Below are 27297 nucleotides of genomic sequence, written 5' to 3'. Positions count from 1 at the left end.
GTCCTGCCTGGTTTTCTCTCTGGCATAATTAGGGCTCTGTTACACTAATCACTTCAGTCGCTAGGACACTGTTCCCAAAGCCCTTTGGTTTTCCCCATGATTCTCTCTGATTGGTCCCCTTTATCCAGTCTCTAATTAACGTGGATGCCACATGTAAAGAGCTGCAGCGATCTCTCTGGAATCTACCGTGTCCTCCCCACTTCCCACTGCCTTAGGCCAGGCTGGACTCCTCTCTCACCTCCCCCTGCTGTGGTCTCCTCTCCTGTAATTGTTCAAAACCATCCTGCTATTTAAACAACTGGTCTACCTGAGCACGTTTGTCCTTGTTTTTAATAGTCACCCACTTCTTCCCCAATTGCCACAGCAGCGACTTTCAAATTACCCCTCAAAGCTCCAGGGGTTCCTCAGAGGCCCCTCAGATGCTGAGAGGTGAGAGCATTTCGGAGGAGCTGAGCACGTGGGCCTCCCTCCTCCCTCCTCCCAACCCCACCTGCTGGGTTGTTGTCTGTTTTACTTACAGCATTCCAGTGAGACTGTTTGCTTAAATATTTCTGTGGCTAAAATTTGAAAACCAGGTTGGCATTTGTACTGGCTCCTACCTACCTTTCTGCCTGATCTGGCACCTCAACCTGATGATCTCAAAGCCCACAGTGCTCTCCAGTCCTCATGCCCTGGCTGAGGCAGTCTATCTCTCCCTTCCCTGTCTACTAAGATTCTATGTGTTCCTTGGCCCGACTCAAAATCATCACCTCTGCCAAGTCTTCCCTGACCCAGCCCGAGGGGCTCCATTGCCACTCTGTGCACCTGTATCCCTTCTGTAATATCCCAATCCCTTTTCCACTATGCTATTATCATTTGTAAGTACTGTGCCCTCTGCGAGACTGTAGGCTTCCTGAGGTTGGGAATATGGGGAGAGGTCTCTTGTCATTATCTTGTTTAGCATGGGGCCTGGCCCAATGTAGACAGTCAACCAGTTTTGCTGAATTACTTAATGAATTATGTCATCTTTAAACAAGTGCTTTCCATGATTCATGACAATTTGGGCATTTCTATAGTTTAAACAATAGTAGGTACCCCATCAGTAAATGAATTCAGCTTCACACTAACATCTATTGAGTGCCCTGCATGTGTTAACAGCAGGTCACGTGAAATGCATTATACAGAAAAGGAGGGACTGTAAGATGTGGTTCTCGCTTTCAATTAGCTTACTACCAAGTTACGAAAATGAAAGGACTCCATGCAAAATAATGAGAAACAGTTAAAGGATGTGAGGAACTATACAGCATTAGGTTTCTGTTTGTCTGTGAAAGGAGCTAGATAGATATTTTCACCAAACTGGAAGGAAATGATTAAAATGATCTGACTCAAAGCATAGACGAGGAGGCATTTGTGAAATTCCCTTTGAGGGGTCCAGGGAGGGCACCTCAAAGGGAGAAGCAGATGTGTTCCAGAGCAGTTGAAACTTGGGCTCAAGGAGCCCACTGGATGTCCATGGAGAAAGATACCGTCATGGAGACGTCAGAGCTGTCAAACATGAGCTCCAACTCTGAGGTCCCAAGGCAGACGATCTGGAATCAAGTTCCTTCTTCCAGCCCTCTGCACAGCCAGTCCACCAGCTTTTCTCCTCAACCGAGTCTCTCAGCCGTGTCCTGTGTTCATCTTCTCTTCCTCCCATGTCCACAGTCAGGCCTTTCAATGTCATTCTTCCTGGGACACTCATTTTCCAACATTCCTTTTCCGTCCAGCATCTCCACCACCCCCTCCATGCCTTTCTCAGGCCACAGAGGTACAGAGCATACCTATCTCCATAAGACCTTCAGTTCAAATCTTCACCACACAATCCCCTCCCCTCTGCCTCAGCAGGTGACCTTGTCTCCTCCTTCCCTTATCTCCCCAAATGAAGGGATTCATGAGAGAACCCCCTGGTCTCCAGTCTCTGCCTCTCCTATCCTTCCTCCTCTGTCCGTCTGCCTGTCCTCTCTCAGGGGAAGAAAAGTATCCTATGCTTTCCTCTAAGATGATGTTTCTTGAACTGTGGGTTCCATCCTTTTCCACCTCTTCTAGGTCTTCACTCCTCTTTTATATCTTAGACTGAAAGAGCATGTGAGTCTAAATCTTTACCAATTTATTAAAGAATCATCTCCCACCCCTGCTCTCATGCAATCAACTAATACCTGCCTTTCTTCTCTTCACCAACACGCTCATAGAAAAACATGTCTACTTCTGGAAAGAGTCATCCACCCTCATAGCCTCTACTGCTTCCCTTGTTATTCATGTAAACTCTCAATCCATCTCAACCTGGTTTCACAAGCTGCATCTTCCCATCCAATCTGCTCACTAAGATTTCTCGTGCCCTCCTAATGGCCACATCTGACCTATGTTCATTCCACACTCTACTGGTCTTCTCTGAAGACTCTGATGGTATTGACTCTCCTTCCTTCCTCAAGACTTCCTCCTTATGTGGCTGTGAAACCGTCCACCCTCATTCTGGTCTCATCTCTCTGCAGGCTGCTCTGCAGGCTCTTGCCCTTCCTCCACCTGCCCTTTCAGTGTGTCATTTCCCAGCATTCCAACTCAGACTTCTCCTCACTCTAGATGTTATCCTTGGGAAGGTTCATACAACTCCATGCATTTGGATATCACCTATAAACTGACATATAAATCTGCATACCTGGTCCAATCTCTCTATATATATCATCTCTATCTCCCTCATTTCTTTCTGTCCCTCTTCTGTGCCTATAAGCCCAACATCTGATGGCAGTTCTTCCACTGTCTTCTCCAATCTCACTCTCATCCCGTCCCCAACTCTCCCATATCACTGCTTCTCCTACACACTTCCGCACCGGCAATAGCCTTCAGTCAATCAAGCAGTCAAGCAGCAGGCACTTTCCTAGGCCCTGAGAGTACAAAGCCATTAACACAAGGTACCCGCCCTCAACTAATCCAGTTAGCAAAAGTGTGAGCATTAGAAGTATCTGCAACAACCCTCCTTCCTTCTTAACAGATCAGGACCTTTTAAATACCCCCCCCCCTTTTTTTTTTTGGAACAGGGGCCTCTCACTGTTGTGGCCTCTCCCATTGTGGAGCACAGGCTCCGGACGCGCAGGCTCAGCAGCCATGGCTCACGGGCCCAGCCGCTCCGCGGCATGTAGGATCTTCCCAGACCGGGGCACGAACCCATGTCCCCTGCATCGGCAGGTGGACTCTCAACCACTGCGCCACCAGGGAAGCCCTAAATCCCCTTTAAACCCTTTCTCTTCTCTATCCTCGTTCGTACTGTCCACATTATTGTAATGGTTTCTTTTGCTGTTCTTTTTCTTGCAAATTCCTTCCACTGGAACTCATGAAATAATTTGGCAAATACAGAGTGAGCGTCTGCTGTGGACCAGCTTCTTTGGTAGCTGGAGATTATGATAGAAAGAAGGAAAAATAGTCTTTCTCTTAAAAACTCTGGAGTGAAAGCCCTCCTTCCCGCCCACCTAGAAACCTGATTTTCCTGCAGCCTGAATTCAAACACCTTCTTCTAAGAGGGAATGGGTTACTCCCTCTGCTGTGCTCATGGCATTCCCTGTGCATACCTCATCGCTTCTCGTGTCCCTTTATGATGATTTAGTTAAGCATCTCTCTTCCACTGGACTGTGGCTCCTCAGAAGCAGACAGCCCGCCTGGCTCACCATCTATTTTAACTCCTGGCACAGAGCCTGCCACATGACAGACTGGTCCTCAAAGTGCTATTACCTGCTGTCTTCCATTCCTCCTGTTGCCCATCTCTTCTCTCCTAAATGTACTCTGCTCAGCACTTCCTCAAACTTGGGCTTGTCAAAGAAATCAATGGCCTCTACATTTTTAAAATCCAGGGTCAAATTCTTAGTCTTTATCTGAACTGCTCCATCAGCAACATGTGACCCAGCAAATCACCCCTCCTTCTTGAGACAATTTCCCACATGACTTTTGGTTCTCCATTTATTTCTTTAGCCTCTCGTTCCCTGCCTCCTTGGATGATTCCTCCTTCCTCCCTCTCCTCTAAAGGTTGCAGTGTCTCAGGCCTTTTCTTCTGCATCTGCCTCTACTTCATAATCTCACGGCTCTAAATATCACCCATATGATAAAGATTCCAAACTTTCCATCTCCAGCCTAGAAATCAGTCCAAGGTATTCTTACCAAGAAATGACCACGACCTGCTCTAGATACATCAGGACCCACAGGTCCCTTCTAACATGAGAGAAAGGGCATCCTTGTTTGTTCAGTTTGCCTAGGTCAGGGTTTGTCACTTTTCATCTCACATCACATATGATGAATTCGGCATCCAAAACATCCCTGGAACTCCAAAGACCCAATCGTGAGTTCTACCTACCACTGACTTCTGGATCCTGGTTGCTATCCTTTGATCCTGGGTGGACATGAAGGAGCCTAAATATAAGGGAATAGATGAACAAAAAAATCCAGGGAAACTAGGGAAGGGACCAGTGAAGGAGGAAGACAGCAGACAGGTACTCAACGACCATTTCCCACCCCAAGGATTCCAAGAGGTGAAACCCAGCTCCCCCTTCTGTGCCATGCCCTCCTAGCTTGCACTCAGTCCTTCAGGGAACTAGTGCCCTACTGCTCTTTTTTTTGCGGTACGCAGACCTCTCACCATTGTGGCCTCTCCCGTTGCAGAGCACAGGCTCCAGACACGCAGGCTCAGCGGCCATGGTTCACGGGCCCAGCCGCTCCATGGCATGTGGGATCTTCCCGGACCGGGGCACGAACCCATGTCCCCTGCATCGGCAGGTGGACTCTCAACCACCGCGCCACCAGGGAACCCCCTTACTGCTCTTTTTAACCTCTGCCGGCCACTCATCCACCCGGAACTTCTCATCACTTTGGACCCGTCACCATTAACAGACGCATTTCCATCTAAACAGGTACAAATCTTAATTCATTATAATATGTAATCTAATTATTACTACATTTAATTAATTAAGCTAACTTATGACAGACGACCCTAAAAGCTTTCACGTGTGCTCTCATTTAGTCCTCATAAGAACCCTACAATTGTTCCATTTTATAAATGAGAAAACTGAGACTCAGATTAGGAATCTGTCCAAGGTCATATTTGCCCTGTGATTCTAAAATCAGTACTTTAATCTTTCTTGTTTAAACTTAGTCGAATAAAATTGTCTAGATGAAATTTCAGACAGCAGCAAGGCTCAAGGGAAGAGAGAGAGGGGTAAGCTGCGCAGTTTCTGCTCACAAGCCATCCTCCATTCTTTACTTCTTAAGCTCTCTGCCCAGATTTGCTGGAAAACCCCAGAACACTGTGTTGGTTCCGGTAAGCAAAAGTAGAAAGATTAGCTGTCACCTCCTTTCTAACCTAGCTCCTATATCATCATCGCTCCAACATTCCTGGATTCAGGACAAGAGCCCCTCCCACCCCACCTCCAGTCCGGCCCAGGTCACCGAGAGCCCGCCCTGCCCCTCTCCTCCCTCTCCCCACTGGCCCCATCCCCCGAGGCTCAGTCCCAGGAGCATCCCCCTCTCAGACAGAAGAGGGAAAGGGAGCCGGGCGAAGTGTCTTTTTGTGGAAGAATTGAATCACAAAATAGGAAAAAAATACCTTTCTTTTGGAGCTTGGGGGTTTTCTTCCTGAAATTCCAGCAAAAGAGCAGTGCCAGGGCAGGAAAGCCACAGCCCAGTTCCCACCGCGGCATCCTGGGAATATGAGGCATGGCGGGGGCCGAGGAATGGTACTTTCTGCTGGGCCAGGCTCAGACCTTCCCTCCTCCCCAAACTGCAAGAACCATGCCCTCTTGCTTCCAGATCAACACATGCTTGTCAATACTGCTCAGGTTCTGATTCCGGCACTGAAACCATGGGATGTGTCGGCACCTGCCCCGGCCCTCCCTTCCTCCTTCCCACACGACTTCTCCCCACTCACCTTTACACACATGACTCTTGGCTTTTAAAGAGTGAACATAAAGCTGTCAAGGCCCCCGCAATAAAAATAAGTGCCTCCTTTTACTTAGCAGCGAATTGTCAACTGCCATTCAAGGAATACCAGGGAGGTGGGTTAAAAAAAAAGAAAAATCCCACACACAGCCCTTACCAACATCGCTCCATATATCAAAGCCTCTGGCAGGAACACAGGATTTCACTTAGCGCTGATGAAGCCAGCCTACCCTTCCCTGGAAGTGACTGAGTTGCATGTGGCTCAGTGGAGCGTTCAAAGAGAAGGATCTTGGAGGTGGGTTGCCGGGTAAAATGAGATGATGTCCCCCCTCCCATTGAGAAGATTCAGCAAAGAGTGCAGCAGACCAACTAGACATGCCCAGGAGACTTGAAATGGACTCTCGGTGTCATGGGCAGGATAGGCAGGGGCAGGGAAGGACTGCCAGGAAGGGTCCTGGGCTGTGTGATGCTGACAACCAAGTTCACCCTTCCATGTGCTCCTAGGAAAGGAGGACTCATCTTTGACACCACAGTCTCCTTCCATGTCAAATTCACTCCCATGTCCTGGCAATGCTACCACAGAAACAAGCAAGCCTGTTTACTTCTCTCCATCTCCACCACCCCCACCCTCATCCGAGCCACTTTAGGATGAAGACCCACATCTTTAACACAGCTATCTCCACTGTTCTCACCTTCCTCTCACTCCAGAGCCCATTCTCCTTTCTGCCACAGGACCTTTGCACATGCTATTCCTCTGACTGGGACACTGCTCCTCTTCCCCCTTCTCTGCCTAGCTGGCTTCTACTGGCCTTTCAGATAGAAGCTTAATTATCACTAGTTCAGGGATGCCTTCCCTGAACTTCTTAACAGAGACATTTTTTCCCCCTACATAGCATCATGAGTTTTTTTCTTCACGGTACTTTTCGCAGTTGTAATTTTATGGTTTTCCTTGGGGTTTTTGTTTCCTTTCTGTGTCTTCTGCTAGACTGTGAGATCCTTGAAAGTAGAGACTTTTTGTCTTTTCTTTTTTTCTCTCTTCTTCTCTCTCTCACTGTTGTACTCCCAGTGTTGGTGCCATGCTTGGCACGTGACACATGCTCAAGAAATATTTGTTGAGTAAATGAATTAAATAAGTATCCATCTGGTGTTAGGATCTCAGGGGAAGGGAGGTGAGGGAATTAATGAAAATAAATAAAAATCATCCCTCGTAATGTCCCATTTAGCCAGAGAGAAAGAAGCAGGATACATGAGGTAACAGTGAATCACAGAGACCACACTCCCACAGGCTACACTGGGCTGTGGGTTGTGAAATCTTGCTCTGAAGGCTGCAGAGACCTAAAGAAATGAGAGTGAGAAAAGGAACCTAAGGCATAGAAAAATTCCATATTTATATGATCCATGCCTAGTGCTGGCAAACACACAAAGATGCTTAAACCATGAGACCTGCCCCAGGGTCTTTCAACCTGCTTGGGTGGAGCAGAACTATGCATAATTTAGTGCAGTGCTTCTGCACCCAGTGATGGCCCAAGGAAAACTTCAGAGGCCATCCTCCAGAGGAAGAAGGCAAAGCAGATCCCGAATGAGTAACAATTTGCAGTGTGGCTGCCAGCCTCCTGGGGATGGGATGGAGACCAGGATTCAATGCGGAGATCCAGGGAAGGCAGAGCCCCCTTACTAAAAGGAGTAGGTGGTTTGAAAGAAAGTGGGCAGCTGGGAGCCTGGGAACAAGTCACCTGAAGTTGAAGTATGATTGCCTCCCTTCCCTTTCTCCTACGTAATTCGGGACAACCTAGAATTGCATCCAGAATTTCTGGGAAAAAATTAATCTAACCTTTCCAGCTGGGCCCTTAAGAAAAGGTAGAAAAAGAAAGAAAGAAAAAAAAAAGGGAGTGAGAGAGAGAGATAAATTGGCTGTCTAGGAAGGAAAAGGCTGGAACACCAAGATGCACCAAAGAGCTGCTCTCCAAGGTGCAATATTGTGATTTATAATAATAAATATTTTTTCATCTTCTACCCATTTCCTGGCACAGAGTTCCTAAAACTCTTCAAATTTCCCGTGATGAGAGTGATAAAGTGTCTTTCGTTATGTTAAAGAGGTAATTTTTGGATCCCAGCTAAAGATGGGGGCTGGTTGCCAGAGGAACCAACCATGTGATTATTGGTTTGGATCTTTCAGTCCCACCCACCAGGGAGGGGAGAGGGGCTGGCGATTGAGTTCAATCACCAATGGCCAATGATTTAATCAATCATGCCTATGTACTAAAGCCTCCCGAAAAGCCCAAAAGGATGTGTTCAGAGAGTTTCCGGGTTGGTGAACCCAAGGAGGTGCAGGTAGAATGGCGCTGGGAGAGGGCATGGAAGCTCTGTGCCCGTTCCCCATACCTTCTCTATGCATCTCTTCTATCTGGCTGTTCCAGAGCTTTGTTCTACTATAATAAGCCAGTAATCTAGTAAGTAAACTGGTTTCCTCTGTTCTGTGACCCACTCTAGCAAATTATTTGAACCCAAGGAGGGGGTTGTGGAACTTACAATCTGTAGCTGGTTGGTCAGACGCACAGGGTACAATCTGGACTTGCCATAGGCATATGAGGGCGGTCTTGTAGGACTGAGCCATTAATCTGTGAAATCTGAAGCTATCTCCAGGTAGATAGTATCAACATTGAGTTAAATTGTAGAAAACCGAGCTGGTGTCCAAGAATTGCTTAGACATGTGGGGAGCCCTCCGCCTCTCCCCAACACACACCCACTGGAATTGGTCCCAGAATCAAATCGGACAAGGTAAGAGGCGTGTCCAGAGTCAGCTCAGAGGCAGGAGGAGATGAGGGGAAGAAGTTAGGTATATGCCATGGGGAACATGTGGACCCTCTCTCCCATCAGGGGAGCCAGAAAAGGAGTCAGGGCAGGAAGAAGCCTCAGCTCTGCAGAATTGTCATGAGAATGACTTGGTGGGGAAGGGGTTCAATGTGAAACGGGATGATCAGGGGAAGGCTCACTGAAGTGAAGTTTGAGCAAAGACCTGAGGAAAGCAAGGGACCAAGCCATGCAGCACCCTGGGGAAGGAGGGTTCCAGACAGAGGAAGCAGCCAGTGCAAGGGCCGTGAGGCAGGAATGTACCTAGGGTATTTGGGGAAGAGCAAGGAGGCTGGTGAAGCTGGAGTGAAATGAGCACTGGAGAGGGTTCTAGAAAACAAGGTCAGAGAGGTCATGGGGGTGGGGGCAGATTGTGCGTGGAGTCATTATAAGGCTTCCGACTTTTCCTCTGAGAGAGAGAGGAACCTATTGGACAGTGATGAGCAGAGAAGGGTCTTGAGATGACAGGTTTAATAGGCTCACTCTTCTCTCTGTTGAAAACAGACTATAAGAAGGCGAGCCTGGGGCTTCCCTGGTGGCGCAGTGGTTCAGAGTCCGCCTGCCGATGCAGGGGACACGGGTTCGTGCCCTGGTCCGGGAAGATCCCACATGCCGTGGAGCAGCTGGGCCCATGAGCCATGGCTGCTGAGCCTGCGCATCCAGAGCCTGTGCTCCGCAACAGGAAAGGCCACAACGGTGAAAGGCCCGCGTACCGCAAAAAAAAAAAAAAAAGAAAAGAAAAGAAGGCGAGCCTGGAAGCGTGAAGAGAGTTTGGAGACCACTGCTGCAATTCGAACAAGGCAGTCTGGCGCCTCAACCAGGATGGCAGGTAACAAAGGTGGTGAGAAGTGGGTAGGTTCTGGGTGGGAAAAGTCATAGAAATTTTCATGAAGAGCTGAAAAAAGACAGCAGCAACATACCTCAGTGACTTTCCAGCGTGTGAGGGGGCATGTCCTGCCGATCTAGTAGACCCAGATCAGAGAAAGAGGGCCTCCCCAGAGGCAGGAGCCCCAGCCCTGCCCCTCGACAGCTGGGGCCCTTGGACAAATCACTTACTTCCTCAGGACTGAAGTTTCCTGACTTATAAACAGGAAGAGCAAATGTCTGACTTGTCCCAAGACCTCAGACTGGACTCTGCTGTCTTAAAATGCCTTCTCATCCTGAGATCTCTGATTTTGGTTCAACCTGAGATGCCACATCAAATCCAAACCTTGTTCTTTGAATACATAAATAGTGCTGGACTCTTAGTTCTCCTCCCGTGGACTTTCCTCTGCCTACAGGACTTACGCTTGACTTGCTTCTGACTGTGGTGGCCTCCAAGTGGGGTGAGGGAGAAATCCCCATGTGGGTTATGACCGTTGCAGCGGTTCACCCTGACAAGGCTGAGCAGAGCGCCACACAGGGCATAGATGCTGGTCACAGTGCCTCCACAGCTTTTTTTTTTTTTTTTTGCGGTATGCGGGCCTCTCACAGTTGTGGCCTCTCCCGTTGCAGAGCACAGGCTCCGGACGTGCAGGCTCAGTGGCCATGGCTCACGGGCCCAGCCGCTCCGTGGCATGTGGGATCTTCCTGGACCGGGGCACGAACCCGTGTCCCCTACATCGGCAGGCGGACTCTCAACCACTGTGCCACCAGGGAAGCCCCTTTCATATTTTTATGAAAGGAAAAAACACATACTGGATTCACCTGTTGGTTAATTTCAGATTTGTTTCACATTAGTTATTCACAGGCGCAGCCCTCCTGTAGTGTGGACACAACACCCGGTGTTCTCAGAGAGCTCAAACACTTGAGCCTGTAACCTTGAACTTGAGCTTATAAACTCAAACACTTGTAACCCAGAAAAGTGTTCAACCCTGAATTCACTGTGTACCTGTAAGACTGCAGACACAATTCCGGAACCTCTCTCCCTTGTGACCACCCCAATGCTGGACAGCAGCTTTAGTGTCCTGTGTTGATCAGCCTAACTTATGCTTTCAGCAGAGATATTGCCATCAACCTTCCTGGGTTCCCAAAGCCCCATAACTGGGCACGCTCTTGGTACCACTGAAGGTTAGTGCTGCCAGAAACCGGGGTCAGCTGGTTCAACCCGTTCGTTTTACAGATGAGAGCACTGTGTCCAGAGAGGAGAAAGGACTGCTTCAGGGCATCACACACATTTGCCGATGAGTGCAAAGGGCTTGCAGTCCTTCCAGCTAATCTGGAGTTGGCTTTGACATCACCCAGGGAAGGAAGTTAGAGCCTTGGCAATGAGCATGGCCTCAGAGTTGTCCTCTGGTGGTCTTCTTTGAACCCTGTTCAAGGAAAGCTCTTGTCTGAAACTACTTCCTTCCCATCCTTGAGATGTCACAGACACCTGTCCAGGAAAGTCTGCAGGAGTCCTTACCTCCAGAGGGTGTGCCAGCGACTCTCCTAAGGAATTTAACCCACTCCTCCATTTCCGCCTGGGAGCTGGCCATGAGGACATAGGAGTCCTGTCCCGTGCGACTCTGGTCACATGAGGCTGGAGGAAGAAGTAACACTAATGAAGGTCATACATTGGTCAGGGACCAGGGCAAGGGGCAGCAAGGGGAAGCTGAGCCTGAATTTCTTCTTTGGTCCAATTAAACAAGCAGTCAAACAGCACAAAAGCATCTACTTTTCCTCAGCAGAACTGAGTATTTACACACCTTTATTGTTTTTGCTGGAGCTCTAATCCTATACACAAATCATTGAACTCAGTGGTTTGCAACTGAGATGATTTGGGCTGAGATCTGTCCCCATGGAGGACAGAAGCCATTTCCTATCACAAATTAAGAGGAAGTTTGAGGGGCAGTGTCAGTACAAGAGGAGACAGGCTCAGCCCATACGATTCTGAAACCTAAGTCCATCACGCCAATCATGGATACCTTCCTAGGCTACCCTGAGCTCAGCTGCGGGGTTGGAGGAGGGAACAGCAACTCAGGAGGGAGGGGCAATGAGCACCGTGTGCCTTTCTTATGAATCGGTGCCTCCTGTTCAGGATTACTGCCCTCCTGCCTGCATGAAGACATTGCAAAAGGTAGGCTCTCAATACATAGCTGATGGACAAATGAAGTTTGTTAGGACATTCTTTATCGTTTTCACTTTAAACCCAAGATTACAGACAGACATCTGTAGTATGTCTTGGGTTGGTGTTATCAAATGGACAAAAGGGTGGAAGAAATGACAAGGGGGCAGAGTGGGGAGAGGAGACCAAGAGAAAGAGCAAGAGAAAGTGACAAAGAGAGAAAAATAGGGAGAGAGGAGAGGAGAGGGAGAAGGGGCACATCAAACATAGGTCTTACAAAGTACAAGAAAATAACAGCAATCCCTTTCAATTACAGGATACTATTAAATCTCACATTGCTTTAGGGGACATCAACCCATTCTTCTCAAAATATCAGGGCATTTCCTTCAAAAAGAGCCTGTTTTGCTACCATATGACCCAGGAATTCCACTCCTGGGTATTTATCTGAAAAAAACAAAAACACTAATTTGAAAAGATACATGCACCCCAATGTTCATAGCATTATTTGCAATTCCCAAAATATGGAAGTAACCTAAGTGTCCATTAACAGATGAATGGATAAAGAAGATGTGGTATATATATATACAATGGAATACTACTTAGCCACAAAAAAGAACAAAATTTTGCTATTTGCAGCAACATGGATGAACTTGGAGGGCATCATGCTAAGTGAAATAAGTCAGAGAAAGACAAATACTGTATGATATTGCTTATATGTGATATCTAAAAAATACAACAAACTAGTGAATATAACAATAAAAGAAGCAAACTCAAAGATATAGAGAACAAGCTAGTGGTTACCAGAGGGGAGAGGGATGGGGGAGGGGCAATACAGGGGTAGGGGATTAGGAGGGACAAACTATTGGGTATAAAATAAGCTACAGGGATATATTGTACAACATGGGAATATACCCAATATTTTATAATAACTATAAATGGGGTATAACCTTCAAAAACTGTGAATCTGTATATTGTACACCTGTAATTTATATAATATTGTACATCAACTATACTTCAACTTTTAAAAAGCTTAAAAAAAAGACCCTGTTCTAGCTGCCCAGTTGGGCCCAAACCTGTATTTTCTTACATAGCAACAAAATACTTTCAAAGTCCCTTTGTTTTCAGTCTCTTCAACCTATCTTAATATTACCCAGCCTCACTTTCTTTTACACTTTGGGACAACCTAATTCTGAATCCATCTTATCACTGGGTCATCAGCTCTTCTGCCCAGAAGGGTCAGCCCATGGAAGTGCTGGTCACTGAGGAACATCCTGAAATTGGGTGTTTCCAGAAGTAAGATGGGCAGTAAAAAGCCCTCAGGGCAGAACTAAAGAATCCCATAGGAAACACAACATCCTTTAGTAATAGAGTAGGGCTCTAGTATCATTCCGCTCTACAAATAATGGAACTGAAGCCCAGAGATGCAAAGGGCCTTGCCCATTGGTACCCAGTAAGTTACCACCAAACTCAAGGCAAGGCCATGGGTCTTTCTCCCAATAGTTTCCACCAGCCCATAGTGCTTCAAATTTGACCTTGGCCAAAATTTATCTGGTTTCCTTCTCCACCATGCCTACACTCCAGTCTATTACGTTATCAAGAACATGCCTTCTCAGTTTTCTCTCATTCCTGAGAGATTCCTTTAGTTCCACCACGGCAACACCACTGAGAAATATCCAGCTCTCAGGATGTTCCTCAATGACCAGGGCTTCCATGGACTGATCTTTCTGATTAGAAGAGCTGACGACAAGATGGATTGAGAAGTCAGTCATCCCAAAGGGTAAGGAAGGTGAGGGTGGGTAATATTAAGATAGATTCAAGAGACAAGAACCAAAGGGAATTTGAAAATTCTTTGTTACCCTTCAAAAAAATGAATGTTTGGGCACACTGGGGTGCGAGAAAGAGCTGTCTTTGAGGGAAACTGCCTGACATTAACACAAAGCCCATAACAGCATCTCTGCCCTCAGGCACATACTTTCTCTGACTTAAACAGTCTGTTCAATCTGTGTCACCTATTGGGCTGCTACCCCTGTCAGAAAGGAACCTCCCTTCTTTTCTTCCCATGCCTAAGGAACTCCTATCCATCCTTTAAAACTTAGTGCAAATGTTATCTTCTCTAAGGACCCTTCCTTCAAACCTCCCCCTCCCATTCCAGATGGAGTGGGGACTCCCTTTTCTAAATCTCTTAACATCCTACCATCACCTCTATCACAGCAGTAGCTAAATTATCCTGAACATTGGTTTCCTTATCATTAAAATTGAATTAATTACTTAATACATCCAAAGCTAAAGCCCCGATCTCCCACCCAAAACTGGTCACATGCACAAATCTCAGGAAAGCCATCCTTCCTGTTGTTTGCGTGAAAACCTTAGAGTCAATCTTGACTTCTCTTTCCTACGTCCAATCCATCAGCAAATGAAGTCCTCTCTACCTTCAAAATGTGTCCAGAAGTGGATCATTTCTCACCCCCTTCATTGTTACCACCTCTGACTTGGATAATTACAATAACCTCCTCACTGGTGCTCCTGCTCCGTCTTTGCCCCTTTTTAGTCTCAACTCAAAAGAGTTTTAAAACAAAAGTCAGATCACGTTACTTCTCTGCTCAAAACCTCCCAATGGATTTCCATCCTTCTAGCACAAAAACTAAACTTTTTACACTTGCCTACCAGTGCCTGTAAAACCTGTGCCCGCCCCTGACCAAATCACCTACTCTTCTCCCCTCTCAGCACTCCACTGTAACCGCCTTGGCCTCCTTGATGTTTCCTGAACACAAGAAATAGGCTCAGAGGGCTGTTCCCCTTCCTGGAATGTTCCTCCTCCAGATGTGCACTTGGCTCACGCCTTCACATCCTTCGATCTTGGCTCAAAGATTACCTTCTCAGTGATGTCTATTCTTCCCGCTTTACTTCAAATGACAAATCAACAGTTGCCATCCCCACCTCATCCAGTACTTTCTCTTTCTTTGCTTTCTTCCCATAGTACTTATCCCATAATAAAACTGTACAATGTTCTCATTTATTTGGTTTGTTTTCAGTCTCCCCCCATTGACTGTAAGCTGCATACAGGCTGTTTTGTTCATTGCTGGATCCCCAGTTCCTACAATACTGCCCGGCTCGTGGGAGGTGCTCAATAATTTTGGTGTAACATTTCAGAAGGCAGTATGAGGATTAAATGCTACATATTCTACAGAAGGAATAAACCCCCCATCCCTGATGACTCCCTTTGGGTGGGAGAACAGATAATTATTCTTCTTGAGGTAGTTAGGGAGGGGGAAGCTTGCCTCAGATTTTTGCCTGCTCCAAATAAAGAAAAACAGCATAACAACAACTGAATTCTTCTCTATGGCCTTTGTGCAGCTAAAACTGGTGATCACAGAGAGGGGGCCCTGATTAGGAAGGCCATTTCTTATGCCAGCAGTGGCCCCTGAGAATTGTCTTGCACAAGAGGATGACAAAAAGAGGAACTGAAAATTCTCTACATCATAACATAAAGGGTTGTCTCATTTTAGGTTAGGTGGAGGCTTGAGAATGATGGTGTCTTTAGGAAAATGGTTCCCTGCCTTACTATTGCTTTAGCATTGTTGTTTGTCCTTATGAGTTGAGTGTGTGTATGTGCATGTACACACATGTGTGGATCTGTCCAAGAATTCCCCCAGCAGTCCAGGAGACAGCTGTAAGTGTGAGTGACAATGAGAGGACAAATCTTCGTCCTACAGTAACAGCAGTCTTCAATTTACTGCAAAGTCCACAGTAAATTTGCAGTTGGAGCTCTCAATAGGGTCACCCCAGATTGAAAAATCAGGTTTTGGGACATGTATCATCATGAATGGTCACATCCCTTGAATTGTGCTGGGAAAGGGATCCTAGGGATAGAAGAAACCTCGTGGGGAAAGGGTGGGGTTATCCCAGAAAGAAGAGACTAGAAAAGTAGGCTCTTCCTCTGAGGAGGAAGAAAAATGGATAGACCCTCAGATAAAAAGCAAGGGAGTGCCCATGAGGGGGCCACTTGGGAAGAGCTGAACTTTAAAAAAAAACAACTCTGTTTTTCTTTGTTTTCTATAAATAGTCAGAGCCAGTTTGGGGATTGGTTTCTACATTACAATTTCCTCTAGTTATTGCCAAAACTTCAAACACTCGGCACTGCAGCAAATGTGGCGTATATACTTCTTTACTTAATCCTCACTATAATCATCATTGTCCCCATTTCCCAGGTAAAGAAACAGAGGCAAAGAGAAATTAAATAATTAAATTAAATTATTAAATTAAATAATTCATCACAATTACACACATAGTAAGTGGCAGGGCCAGGATGTGGCCCCGGGCAGGCTGGCTCCAGATGGGGCATGTCTACCCTCTCTGCTACACTGACTTTGCCATCAAGTTTCTTATGCACACAGCTACCTTGTGTGAGAGGTAAGAAGAAATTTAAGGCAAGGGGCACTCAGGGGACATTGGTCTCCCCTGCTGTGTCAGCATGGCAGCAGCAACTTGGCTGCATAGCTGGACCAGAAGCCCTGTAGTTCCTGTTGGTTGGGTTGTGGGGGGGGCGGTGAAGGAGCAAGAGACAGGGAGAACAGCCTCAGTGTGACAGACTTCCACAGACACAAGCAAACTCCCCTTGAGACAAACTGAGACAAACTTCCCCTTTCCCCAAATGCATTCGAGGAAGGTAACTCTTGATTAGAAAGAGACACTCTCCAGTGTGCGGCTAACTTGTGCAATAGGTAAATTACAGCGCCTGACATGTAGTAAGTGCTCAGTTAAGTCGGAGTTGTCATTTCTTAATAGGTCACAATGAACCATATGAGACTGTTGACTGTCGACTGTTTTTGACCTACCAACATGGCCATTTCACATGGTTCAATGTATAATTTAACTGTTCATTTTACTGTCCCACTCGCCTTCAAAGCTGAGCTCCTTTTAGCGAGCAGGGATGATGCACTTTCCGATCAGTATCCCAGTGCCTAGTGGATACCTGGCTCCAAGCAGGTGCTCGTGAAATGCTTACAGAGCTCAACCGGGTGCACACCCACTTAGTTCACCTGTCGTTAATGAACTAGTATGGGATCGTTAACTATATACAGAACTATTATGCATTCTTACTAGGTTGGTTGGCTAGCTGGTTGACAGACTCACTGAATGTAGCCTTGACTTCTGGGGTCAGAAGTAACATGGGAACGTGATGCACGTCTATCCCACATTTCGTCACCTACCTGGAATGACTTCAAAGACAAACTTCCCCGCTTCTTCTGGGTTTGTGGCGATCTCCTTGATTGTACTCCCTGGTAGATACATGCAACCCTGAAAGATTGAAAGCGAGGTCTTTAAGGTAAGCAAAAACATTACCAGCTAGGAACTAAAAGAAAGTTGGAGGACAGATAGGATAATGATGGGATAGCAGAGAGGAGCATGGAAAGCTGGCATCCCAGCTTCGAATGGGGCACTTCTGCTACTCAGACCTTGGTCAAATTAAGTGGCAGCTACGTGAGAGCAAGCAAGGTGCCTAAAGAGACAGGAGGGCAAGGTTCTGACTGGAAAATGAACTGAGACGGTGCCATCACCAACCCTTGCCTCTTCCTACTTTCCAAGAGCCAAAATTCCTTGCCAAACAAGACACCTGATCTTTGTGGAGGCCATGCTGAGACTGGGGGACCATACCACCTGCTGGACTGCCATACGGGGCACTGGGGACTGAATCACAGGTTCATTGAGGTGATGCAATACTTAATAGCAGCAAGAGCTTCTGAGCAGCACACTCCAGGTGTCTGTCCCTCTGCTAAGCACCTTGAATATGTATTATTCACTTAGTCCTTTAAGCAATTCTCCAGGCAAGGTATTGCTGCACAAATTTACAAGTGAGGAAACTCGGGGTCAGAATGGTTCTGTGATTTGTCCGTCACAGAGCTAGTAAGTGGCAGAATGGTAATTCATCTCAGAAGTGTGTTCAAACTCTGTGCTCTTCACCATCAGTGGAAGTGCTGGGACCCATCAGCTTGATGTCCCTTGAACGGGCAAGGGGAGGAGGATCATGGATCCGTTGTGGGGGAAGGGTGGAGTGAGGGTGGAATTGGTGACCTTACACATGAATACATCATCAGAAAACCAAGTCACTTCCACCACGTGTACGCTCATTGCTCTACCATTGACAGTGCACTGTCACATGCAACATCTCCTTAGACCTCAGAACAGCCCCCAAATCAGAAACATGGCAGGATGGCCACTCCCACATTACAGATGAGGAAACCAACGCTTTCAAAGTTTAAGTAACGGCATGAGGGGGCACAGTTAATCATCCTAGAGTTCCCTACTCACAATTTACATTTCACTAGCTGTCGTAGGTAGTGTGTCTGATTCTGAGCCGAGTAAACAGTGATGTCTTGTTTCTAGAACAAACCATGGATGAAAAGGATTGGCAGCAGAAAAGCTCTAAAGGAAGAGTCTAAAGGAACTCCCAGATCAGCTCAGAATCCTGAAAGAATAAATGTTTCTTGGGGGTCTATAAATGCAAATGTCTAAGACTGAGTGAGAAAAAGATTAGAAGCGAAAGCAGAAGAGAAGGGGGCGTGGAGAGAAAGGGGAAGAGGAGAAGGAGGGGGAAGGAGGACAAGAGAAAAGAAAAAAACTCTGCCTACACTTCTCTAATTTTATTACTTAAAAATAACCACCACCTACACGCTCCCCGCCATCTTTAAATAATATCGGTGGCCTCAGAAAAAAAATGACCCTTTTTGTGCTGCTGGATAGTATATTCAGGACGTTTAACACAGAGCCTGGCACCTAGTAACTGTTCAATAAATGGTATTTACATACTTTGTATTTTATTTTTACTATTTTTGGATGAAACTATCAAATAATAGTTTAGAGACGAACTAAGGAGAGGCAGGTACCCCTGAAATGACACTTTCTTTATCTTCCTACCAGGCAGTGCTTCCTCCTGTCTGAAAAAACAGCATAGTGTTTTATTCAGGTGCCATAACTCACAGCCATTATTAAAAGTTAAATTATATAAACTTACAATGAAATACTTTATATTAAAAATAAAGGTAGTACTACTCAGAATTCATCACTTTCTAATTCTCTCTTTCATTTTTTTCTTGCAATTCCCCTGAGACACAATTGACATACCATACTGTCCAAGTTCAAGGTGCAATTCCCCTGAGACACAATTGACATACCGTACTGTCCAAGTTCAACGTGCAGAGCAGAACGATTTGACCCACAAGCGTCATGAAATGATCACCACAATAAGTTTGGTGAACATCCATCATCTCATATAAATAGAAAAGAAAAGACAAAAATTTCTATTTACCTAATTATGTGCTCTATTTTACTATTATTTCTGTTCATACGGTCATTTACATCAAATCTATCTGTGTGGTAGGAATACTATCTAACACTGTGCTACTGTACATCCCTTCTCAACTCTGTGTTCAGTGATACTGGTAGCTTGAATCAGCCACAGTGGGAGTATTTACACAACAGAAATTGGCAAATGCTGTGTCCAAAACAACTCCCCTACCACAGGGCTGTTGGTTAAACATTTCCCAGCTCGCCCCTGATAGACAACTCTCTGCTCTAACTTCAGAGAAAGCAGATGAGGCAATGGAACAGCTAAGCCAGGATTGTCTAAAGCCATCATTGTAGCAGAGACTTGAGGGCAATTCACTGAGATTCTGTTTTAAACAACTTCCTTGACAAAGAAACTTTTGGGATGAGTTATAGGAAGCTAGGTCATGGACTTACAGGGCATTATACTGTTAGAGCTAGACAGACCTTTCTGAGAACTCAGAGGAAAAACTGCACAGACTGCCTTCTCCTGAACCCCAGGGTCCCCTCGAAGGGCACATACAAGGGTGCATCATAGAGGGCCCCATAATTTACTGAATCATTCTCCTTTGTTGGACATTTGGTCTAATGTTTCTCATTACAAATAGCACTGCATATATCTTATTATTTCTTTTGGATAGCTTCTTAAAACCAGAATGACTGGGTCATTCTGGATATGATATTTTTTAGCTTTTAGAAATCCGGCCAAATTGCTTTCTAGAAAGGCTGCACCAAATGTACACATCATCAGTATACATGAGGGCATTTTTCATCTGATTGCTCTAAGATTACTGGAGTGATTTTTGTTTTTTGAGTTTTTTAGGAATCGGAGTGTATGTGTGTTCTTTTTAAATTTACAACTAATTTATACTTTAGTCATAAAGAAAGCAGAAAAGTAAAAGTTATGTGTAACTCAGAGATAGCTCAGTTAACACCTCTGTGTATTTCTTTCCAAGCCTTTTCCCATAAATTACAGATTCATTGTTTTTTTCCCTCAAGAATAGGATTAGCATATAAATCATCTTCTGCTGTTAACTGCTTTTTTCAAAGCAATTATATTATGGACATCTTTCAATTTCAAAAAGTATTAATTTAGGGCATCAACAGCTGAATTATATTCTATCGGATAGATATATAAAAGTTGCCTCACATAACTTAGCCCCTACCACCGGGCATTGTTTCCACATCACTGTTATAAACCCCTACATTAGAAATGCAGGGTCAAAGAATTTGCATTTCTAAGAGGCATATTACCCTCCAGAAAGGTTGCACAGATTTTCATTTCCACCAGTTGTACATGAGAATTCCTGTTCCCTAGTCTTTACTAACAATGGAATTTCTAGAAAATCTTTGCCATTTTGATAAGGGGACAATGGTATCTCATTAACTTCCATTGCATGTCTTTAATTATGACTGAGTGGAGTTTTTCCATATGCCTTTTGGCTATTACATTTCTTTGGGAAATGGCCCATTTACGTCATTTGTTCATTTTCCTATTGCTGTTTGGGAAGAATAGTTGTTTACAATTTTCCTGTTTATTTTTGCCTTTTCACCTTATTATTTTGGTTTTTAAGGTACAGACATTTCCATTTATGCAGTTACATCAGTCTTTTCCTTGTACTGTCTTTGTTGCTACGCTTAAGAAACACCTGCTTCCCAAAGATCATACAGATAATTACACTTTCTTCTAGGATTTTTATGAACTCGTTTTCACACGTAAGTCTTTAACCCATCCAGAATCATGAATGGTGTGAAACACAGTGTGGAAATAGACCTTTATTTTTACCCAAGAATTTAGTTCGTATCTTTCATTTCACGTCTAGATATTTGCAATGTCTATGAATCCCAAAACAATGTGAAATGATAGCATAATAAAAGTATTTTATTTTGAATAGACTTTTCTTTATCTTACTAAATGATGGATATATGAAAAGTCTACAAGGATGTCCTCTTAATCCTGTTTGTTATAATAACATAGAAAAATCAGCCCAAATTCTCAACTAATTTCCAGGAGGAAATTAGTTAAATAACTTATAGAATGTCCATAAAATAAGTTATTTTGCCACCACTAAGAATTACATTGTAGAAAATATTTAATAATACTGGACAATATTCAAGACATATTGTTAATTTTTAATTAAAGAATACTATTATACTAATTTTGCATTTAGATGAGTTTCTAAATATATATGCATAGAAAAAACTGGAAGAATTGAGGATTTAGGTGGTTATTTCTTACTGATGGGATAATTATTATTTTCCACTTTGTGATTTTCTGCATCCTCCAAATTTCCAACTATATACCCATATAGCTTTTGTAATCAAAATATTCACATCCATATAAAATAAAATATTCTGAGAAATTATCATTTTATTCCTTTTTTAAAAAAACTGTTCATATCTGAAATGAGTTTTGGATTTTATCAAACACTTTTTTCAGCCATCTATTTAGGGGTTGTGTGGTTTTTCTCATTTGACTTCTTGTTCTTGACTTATTGGTCTGATACATTAATAGGTTTTCTAAAAAATAAACCATACTTGTCATTCTACAAGAAGCTTTACCTAATTATCAGACTAATTTAATCCTGAGAGGACTCAGAGTTTCCTCCTCCAAAAGTAAGGGAGACAAGCCAGGACCTCCAATAATTTATTTTACTCTTTGACATCCGTTTATGTTTTTACAAAACAATTTTTTACATGTGTTTCATATCATTTAATCCTGTGACAGATGCAGGCCAGGTATGATTGTCTCATCTTACAAAAGAAAAAAAGAGGGGTCCAGAAAAATTAAATAATTACATGGCCATATGGTAGTAGAGCCAGGAAAAGAACACAAGCTCCCCGCTGCACCTCACGGAAGTAAGCTTCACTGAACTTCCCTTTCTGCTGCTTTGGGAAGGCTAACACATTATTGCCATCTCCCTCAGGCTCCGCAGACAGGAAGACTTCCTGCCTCGGCTATTAATGTACCAGGAACCCCATCTTAGCTTGTAATTGCTTGCCTCTGATAGGGTTTGTTCGTAAAGTGAAGAAAGTCTGGTTACCACGCACAGGACACTGGGCAAGAACCCAGGCGGTGGTACGGTCTCTGGCCCCTCTCCAGCCTCTGCAGGGACAGACACTCACAGCCCTCTGAGTGGAGGGCCTGATTAACCGGGCACTGCCGATGCGTCACAGAGCCTCAAGCCTGCCCTTAGAGAGAACTGTCCTCTTCCAAAATGACCTCCTCACTTCTTTGCTTACCCAGCCATCCACCTTCAATATCCTCACCCTTCTTGGGGCTTTTTTTCTGCCTCCAGAAAGTTTTAGAGTCTGTCCTCCCTAATAAGTTCCTTGCCCACTCTTCCACCTCCACAGGCATGAGCTCTAGAAAGGGTGTCCAGTCCTCCTGGTTGCCTTGAGACATACAATTTACACCTGGGGTCTCTCAGCTGTTAACAGCATCCCCTTTTGCTCTCATTCACCATGATGGCCATGAGGAATCAGTGAGGCAGGAAGAAAAGACCCAGGCCCAAGATTTACGATCAAAGCCCTCTCTAGCCCCGTCTGCTCCATCTGGAAGTCCTATTTGCTGTATTTTCAGGTATATCAGGGATCTGATCATTTTCTTCCAGCCCACTGAGATTGTAAACATAATAACCTCTCACCTAAATTACCCTTGTACCTCCTCCCTTCAGCCTTGGATCTATTTTTGAGCATGGTAACCAGAACCATCTTTTTACAACATGACCCAAGAATGACCCCTTTCTGCCGGGAAACTTGCAAGGCCTGCCATCACCCTCAGTGTAAAGACTCAAGTCCTTACAGTGGACTACAATGTCCTTTACAATTTGCGTCCCAACCCCCAAGGCTCCACTCTCTGACCTCATCTCCTTTGATCCTTTCATTCCCTAACTCTGCTGCTCCCACGCTGACCTCCTTGCTATTTCGCACACACATCAGACATGCTCTACCTCAGGGCCTTTGCACTGGCTGTCCCCTCTGCCTGGAGTGCTCTTTACCCAGAGATCTGCCTGGCGGATTGCCTCTCCTCCTTAATCTTTGCTCAAATGTCCCCTTTCTCATGAAGGCATTCTGGCCACCCTTCTTGAAATTGTACCACCTCCCCCAAATGCTTGATCCTCCTAGCCCATTCTATTTTCTCCTCATAGAACTAGTCATTTTCTAACAAACCACATAATTTTCTTATTGATTATGTTTATCTTTTTGCTTCCCCCCTCCCCATCTTCTAAGTTCCACACGTCAGGGGTGCTTATCTGTTTTAGTCACTGAGTTATTTCAACTCCCTGGAACAGTGTCTGGCGCACAGTAGATGCTCAATAAATATTGATTGAACTGACAAATAAATGAAAGCCCCAAATCAATTTTCCTGAACCCAAATCCACTCTCCCTGAGCCCTTGTGCTCCACATTCCCATCAAGACCACGCTGCCAACCTCGACTTAGCGCTGCGTTTAGGAAGAGCCCCAGTGCTCATCTTGGGGCTCCGTGGAGGAGGATTACCCTGTCATCTCTGCAACTCAGTTTATGCATCTCACAAAGGGTGAGAAGGAGAGAGAGAAGTCCTTTCAAATGGACAGGGGTCTCATCCTAGTAAGAAGCCCCCCTGTGAGTCTGTAGTGATCTCTGGGGCTCCACCCACCTCCCACACCCAGGAGGGGACAGCCCTGGGAAGGGGGCAAACAGCCAGGCTGGTACCTGCGGCTTCATGTCCTCCTCGTCCTTGTAGTAATAGAGCTGCTGTGCCCTCAGCACGAAGTACCTCTGGTGCCAGTTTTTCACGAGGGACCTCTGCTTCTTCAGCCAGCCCATCTTGATGGGTCTTTCCAGCGGGTTGGGGATGGATGCGGGGTGAAAGGCCGCCATCTGCTCTCCGGTCATCACACTCCTTGACCGAGCTGTGGAGAGGGACAGACAGGCGAGCTGACAGGGGCTGTGAGCAGTGTGCAGGGAGGGGCCGGGAAGCACTGGGCCCCAGCCAGGTCGGGCTCAGGGGTCCAGATCTGCAGCAGAGAGGATGCCCCGGAACCCAGCGGGCCAGCCGAGGGCCCAGCCCTTGTCAGCGCCGGCCCTGGGGCCCTACACCCTCAAGGTCCGGCAGCTGGAGTCAGCGCCCTCGTTCTGCAAAGCCAGAGATTGGCTGGAGCCTTCTGAAGAGGAAGTGGCCACAGCATCTGACAAAAGGTGCTTCCTTTTTCCTGCGTGGGAGTCAATATCTGACAAGAGAGGGGAGAAAATAATGCCTCTTGCTCTCAGGGTTCAGGGCGAGTCCCACACAGCTGCAGAGGCAGCCAGAAGCTGCCTGGCTTCTTCCTCAGGAGGAGCCACTGTGTTCCCCAACCTCACTGTCCAGTACTGCCCTGCCCCAACGGCCCCCCAAAGCCCCCTGACCCCTGACCACACAGCCAGCGTGCAGGATGCCGGCACCTCCTGAATCTTCCTGCCCAGTGTCGTCAAGTGCTCTCTGTCCCCCGCCCACGGAGAGTGTTCACAGCCCTCTCTGCAGGACCAAGGGCCTCCCTGCAGCTGCCTGCCTACTACGTTTTCAGTTGGGTTGTCCCTCCCATGTAGCTGACAGCACACAAGCCTTTGAAAATGACACGAACCTGCCACCAGGACACAGACGCAGAATTTGAATCCAGACCCCCCCAACCCACTGCATCATGTAGTTTGCTTTTGTTTTCACATAAGAGCTCCGCCTCTCATCAGATTAGATCCAGGTGTCTGCAGCTTGTCTCCATGGTAACTCCCACCCAGGATAACTCCCTCCTTCCCTCCTCTCCACAGCGATCCATCAGCCGGCCTGTGGTCCCCTGGGGGTCAACATGTCCTTCCTCTGATTCTCCCCTTCCTTCTTTCGCAGCTGGTTCAACAGTTCCCTTAAAACCGCGTTGGAGCTCCGTGTCTCCTCGACCTTGTGTGGTGTGCTCCACACTTGGCAGTCCCCAGGGCTTGCATTCACCTCCTTGTTGGAGGAAGTCTCCATCTTATAATCCCTTTATCCAGCTTTTGTCAGTCCCCAGATCATTCACGAAGAAGCTGAACTAAGCCAACTCCACTCTCATCCAATCTCATCTCACCTGGTAAAGACCAGTTTTTCCTTTCTTGGCCCTTTGACCCTGGGTACATTATGCAACTTCTCTGAGCCTCAGTTTCCTTGCTTGTGAAACTAGGATCATCACAGCCCCTATTCTATGGAATTGTTGTGGAGATTAAACAGGTTCATATATATAAACCACTTTGCACAGTCCCTGGTCCAAAGTGAGCAAATGTCACTCATTATTTTTATCAACAGATGACTTTACTTCCTACTGCGAAGATGGAGATCATCTTCGAGGACCTCCTAAACTTCTCTCTTCGTTTCAAAACATTGCTGCCTTGTCAAGCTTTCCCTCTTCCTTAATTCCCATTTTCAATGCATTGAATCAACAGCTTCTCTCATCGCTTTTGATTCCTTTCTTTCTATCTCCCTCTAGGCCTGTAGTTTTTGTCTTTTATTTATATTCGTGACTTGCTTTCAAATACCAGAATTTTTTTTTTTCTGTTTGCAGTACGCGGGCCTCTCACTGTTGTGGCCTCTCCCGTTGCGGAGCACAGGCTCCGGACGCGCAGGCTCAGTAGTTGTGGCTCACGGGCCTAGCCGCTCGCGGCATGTGGGATCTTCCCAGACCAGGGCACGAACCCGTGTCTCCTGCATCGGCAGGCGGACTCTCAACCACCGCGCCACCAGGGAAGCCCTCAATTACCAGAATTTTATACAGCATTACAGAGTCTTTCTTCCACTGACTCTAACTGGATCCAGAATTATCACCCTATTTACATAGTTCATCCTGGATTGCTGTCTGAAGTGGACTCTGCCCTAACTGGGCTCCCTCAACCCCACAAGTGGTCTGCGTTCCTGTCACATACCCTCATTCCCAAGATGGCAACTTGCAGTCACCCCTCGCCTCCCACCAGGGACTGGAGAGATCATCCTATGCTGTACACCAGGGCACAAGACACACTTGATTCAACCTCCTATTAGACAGATATCATAAGAGTGCAGATATCCCCATACCCCGTTGCAGTAAAAAGTAACTTGACATTTTGATGAAAATTTAGCAGTGTGCTAGCAAAGGGTTTGCTTTATATCCATGTGTCCCGGCAAGCCAGTTAAGAATTTTATCTTTGATCTTAATCTTCAGTTCATTGCAATCTTCAAGGCCTTCTATCTGTAACTCAAAGAACAGCTACTCTGGGGCTGATCACTTGCTCTAAGGCTGTTTAAATGATCTGAAGGAACCAGAGGAGGGTTTGGGCAGGAATACAGTGGGGAGAAGAGAACTGGAAGAACTGTACACAGCTCTGTGTCTCTAGGTCAGAAACTGTAACATGGAAAGACTCACATTCGTACTAGAAACAGGACAGAGATTGAAAGAATGGCTGGCACACAGAATTTCTTTAGACTGAGGGATTCTGGCAGATGCACAGGGATTTCCCCTCACCTCGGTAGCCTCTGCCCAGCCCAGTGTGACTTCTGTGCTCATCCAGCCGAAGCAGTATCAGACTTGGGAGGGAGGGCTTCTAGGCTTCTAGGGTGATACCACCAAAGGCAGCCAGTGCAGGAGAGGAGGAAAGCAGGTGGGTGCCACGTGGTGGCTGTGAAGACTCAGGTCCCCGCAGACTCAGGCTACCCCCAGAGACCCACAGAAACTGTTCGGACTGCTCTAGAAAATGGCAGAAACTGAAGAACTCCAACAAGAATTGAAGAAGTAGGATGGGGGGGCAGGGGCCAAAACGACACCGTAGACTGAAGAGAATGAACACAGCACAGAAGAATTCAGCTGCTGGGATAGCTCTGGGAAACTTTTTATGCTCTGTAGTGGCCAAAACAATAATAGCAAAAACAAATATGCAACACTCAAAACCTCCCCCTAGAAGCATCTGTGCATTGCAGAATGGCCTGGAAAAGGAAGAGTAGATATGAGAATGTTATGTTCTCATACTTGGCCAAGAGGGGTCTTGATGTCCTTGTGACAAGTAGGGGAACACTTTGTCCATATGCATGGGATCAAGGCCTTGGCTAACCATCTGTTATATTTCAGAAATGATCCCATTCACCCATACATCCACCATACGTGTTATGACTGTGGGCACTGGGCCATGAGTACAGATGGCTCAGAGCAAACT

The 27297-nt window shown here is 45.9% G+C and overlaps 1 protein-coding gene across 1 annotated transcript in view; it reads right to left on the bottom strand.

Moving 5' to 3' along the window:
• The window catches only part of ARHGAP25 (Rho GTPase activating protein 25), a 45767-nt gene extending 21569 nt beyond the window's left edge, over positions 1-24198 (bottom strand). Inside the window, exons 1-3 of the mRNA XM_082643333.1 lie at positions 23827-24198; positions 17017-17104; positions 11165-11281 (exon numbers count right to left, since the gene is read on the bottom strand). Coding sequence (XP_082499459.1) covers positions 11165-11281; positions 17017-17104; positions 23827-24009 — 388 coding nt within the window. The 5' untranslated portion in view covers positions 24010-24198. The remainder of the gene's footprint in view (positions 1-11164; positions 11282-17016; positions 17105-23826) is intronic.
• Between the last annotated feature and the right edge of the window lie 3099 nt (positions 24199-27297).

The sequence above is a fragment of the Mesoplodon mirus genome (assembly GCF_964341445.2).
Source record: "Mesoplodon mirus genome assembly, chromosome: 14".
Lineage (NCBI taxonomy): Eukaryota > Metazoa > Chordata > Mammalia > Artiodactyla > Ziphiidae > Mesoplodon > Mesoplodon mirus.
Note: the sequence above shows the minus strand (reverse complement) of the source record. Positions and strands in the feature narration are given on the sequence as shown.